Source organism: Limulus polyphemus, unplaced genomic scaffold (assembly GCF_000517525.1).
Source record: "Limulus polyphemus unplaced genomic scaffold, Limulus_polyphemus-2.1.2 Scaffold890, whole genome shotgun sequence".
NCBI classification, from domain to species: domain Eukaryota; kingdom Metazoa; phylum Arthropoda; class Merostomata; order Xiphosura; family Limulidae; genus Limulus; species Limulus polyphemus.
Genome location: NW_013666500.1, coordinates 266,836 through 269,764, shown reverse-complemented (window position 1 = coordinate 269,764; position 2,929 = coordinate 266,836). Strand labels below are relative to the sequence as shown.

Below are 2,929 nucleotides of genomic sequence, written 5' to 3'. Positions count from 1 at the left end.
CTCTGGAATTTGAAGCTGACGAGTTGGCTCTGAATCAATACAATACCAAAAACCATTTTCTTCACTTTAAGCTGTAAGTTCATTATAAGTAAGTTCGTTATATGCGAAGATATTGGGTAGTAGGGTGCTGCTGACTAGCTAGCTAGCAGCCTTTATTTACTTTAAGCTGTAAGTTCGTTATAAGTAAGTCCTTTTACTTGGATATTGGGTAGTAGGGTGCTGCTGACTAGCTAGCAGCCTTCCCTATTGCCAGTAGTTAAAAAGGAACTGCGACAGATAGCCTTAATAGCTTTGCTATAAATACAGAATAGAAATTGTTATTCATGGCTCAATAGTAAGTCTGAGGGATTATGACGTTAAAAGTCGAGGCTCTATTCCTGGGGTTGGCACAGTGCAGATAGCCCATTGGGCAGCTTTGAACTTAGAAGAGAAAAAAAAAACAACAGCAACTAATTTTTGCGCAAAGCTACACAAAAGCTATCTACGCATAGCCATCCCTACTGTTGCACGATAGATTAGAAAGAAATCAGTTAGTCGGCAACTACAAGTACAAAGTCTTGTCTAACCGAATAGAAAATTTTGATCGTCAATTTACACACCCAAAGCCCCGAAGCGTAAATCGCGTTTTTGCGGTAAGAAGATGCAAACCGTGAATCCTCGGCTTCAAATCTGGATACGTTAACTACTAGCCCACCAAGAGAACCTCCGTTACAAGCATAAGAGGAATCTCTCTACGCTGGCAAGTCCCATCACTTGGTTCTTTTTTTTTTTTTCTGAAGTGTAGTTTTAAACTTTTCGTGTGGATCATATATCAGCAGCTTTATTGTATCCGCCATCGTAACTGCCTCGTTCAAACACTGCAGTTACGTAACAACGGGGCTGACATACTTTTCTTTGACGAGGGTACGTCTTATTTTTCTCCGTCCAAGATGAAGGAGATCAGTCATAATACCATCATCATTACAATTTCTAATTTGATTGCTTAATGTTACTAAAGGGTGCTGAAGTAATAAATCAGAAACACAAGGATAAAAATTTAAAAATATCTGATTTTCTTTTAAGCTAACCTCCCCTTTTTGACTTTTCCGCTTTCAAGCAGTCTTTTATGGAATATTCTGATTGGTTTATACAATTTATAACGTAAAAGGAAATTTACAGGTCAGTAGGAAACCGATAAAAAGCATGGAAAAGGTGCACAAAAGGTGTCGTGGTGATACAAAGTTATTTGGTATTTTGTCTGATTGTTGTGATTCTTAACGGTAGGTTCTTACCAGTTAATTCTTTTAAATGATTGCTTTTATAACTTAAGCTGTAGTATGTGTTGATATTATATTTAATTATTTTGGAAAACTATTTAAAGTTTCTTTTTCTTTCTATTGCTTATGTATTTTGGACATGAGTTCTTGTTCGTTAGATACAAAGTATTTGTCTTTGGAACTTTTATTAGTGTACTCCCTTTTAAAAGTATTAACGCTACTCTTTACATTATTCTAAAGCTTTTTAAATTTTTTAAGTGTATTTCTGTCTAATGTAGGGATGTCTGGCCGAGGTAAAGGTGGAAAAGGCTTAGGGAAAGGAGGAGCTAAAAGGCACCGAAAAGTTCTAAGGGACAACATCCAGGGAATCACCAAACCGGCTATACGACGTCTTGCTCGACGAGGGGGAGTAAAGCGAATTTCGGGACTAATTTACGAAGAAACTAGAGGAGTCCTCAAGGTGATATATTATCTTCTATCTGAAATTTGCTTTCTAACTAGTAGTGCATGGGGGGGGGGGGATTTTCGCTCTAGTTCTTATAACTTGAGCAAAATGTTTTCGAAGATTGGAAAAGGATCAACTGTCTGGCAGCTATATACTTGGAAAAAGGATTCCGTAAAGTCCATCCTTTGTAAATGGTCTAGTTTCGTATTACAATAAATACTTCCATTCGAATGTAAAATCTAAGCTTATTGTGATTTTTATAATTTTAAAATGTTGATTTGAATTCTCCTCCTTAGTTTTTAATTTTTTTAGTTGTAATTGTTAGTTCAGTATTGTGTATATATTTAAACTAATTTAAATGTTAATAACCCTAGATATTTCTAGAGAACGTCATCAGAGATGCTGTTACATACACAGAACACGCCAAAAGAAAAACTGTTACAGCCATGGATGTAGTTTACGCCCTCAAGCGGCAAGGACGAACGTTATACGGGTTTGGTGGTTGAAGTCTTCGTACTGCAGTCAATGTTTTTAACGTGTATTAACTAAATTATTATGAATGATTTAAATAAAGTTCATGTAACGTACATGGTTCCCTTAATGTATCGGACCAACCTGAGTTAGGTAATGAATATTAAACTTGTATGTTTTGTTTTTATAGTTTAAGTAATTATATTCGAACCTACGATGTCACCAATGTTTAAATTTTATAACTTCACTTTTTTTTTTCTGTTATTGCAAAAGTACCCCCCCCACTCCCAATTTGTTAGAAAGTCTATCTAAATAATATGCCACGCTCACGGAAAGCAGAGGTAGGGGAGAAGGGTATTTATAAAACTAAATGTACATCGTATTTTATTTCTCTTGTATCCATTTGTCTTGCAGACATTGACTTCCAAGTATCCACAAAAACTATGACGTAATATTTAAAAATATGTGAGGAGGATAAGGCCCAGAGAATGGTCCGTTGTACGTGGTTCTTGTACTTTCGTCTTTACGTAGCTTTATATTAATAATTAATCCCGCTTGCTACGTTCCAATACGAATTTAGTTTTGAATATCCCAAGCAAACTCATCGGAAGGTAATACTTTATTTTGGGTTAGAGGATACGTTATTGAACTACCATACTTTGTACGATAACCATTATTATTATTTTTTAATTATTTCCTAATTTGTGCTATTGCGTGGAATAAAGATAAATACATCTACTGCAAGCGAGAAAGAAAA

At 35.4% G+C, this 2,929-nt stretch overlaps 1 protein-coding gene across 1 annotated transcript; it reads left to right on the top strand.

Moving 5' to 3' along the window:
• Positions 1-1,536: 1,536 nt before the first annotated feature.
• LOC106461061 (histone H4-like) lies at positions 1,537-2,207 on the top strand. The gene is made up of 2 exons (XM_013920847.2): positions 1,537-1,716; positions 2,076-2,207. Exons 1-2 carry the CDS (start codon positions 1,537-1,539, stop codon positions 2,205-2,207), a joined length of 312 nt encoding a protein of 103 aa, XP_013776301.1.
• The last annotated feature ends 722 nt before the right edge of the window (positions 2,208-2,929 follow it).

What these genes read in the sequence shown, in the direction of transcription:
- LOC106461061 (XM_013920847.2), top strand. Translation starts at nt 1,537, where the DNA reads ATGTCTGGCCGAGGTAAAGGTGGAAAAGGCTTAGGGAAAGGAGGAGCT. An exon ending in AAACTAGAGGAGTCCTCAAG is followed by an intron (nt 1,717 to 2,075) that starts GTGATATATTAT and finishes TAATAACCCTAG; the next exon opens with ATATTTCTAGAGAACGTCAT.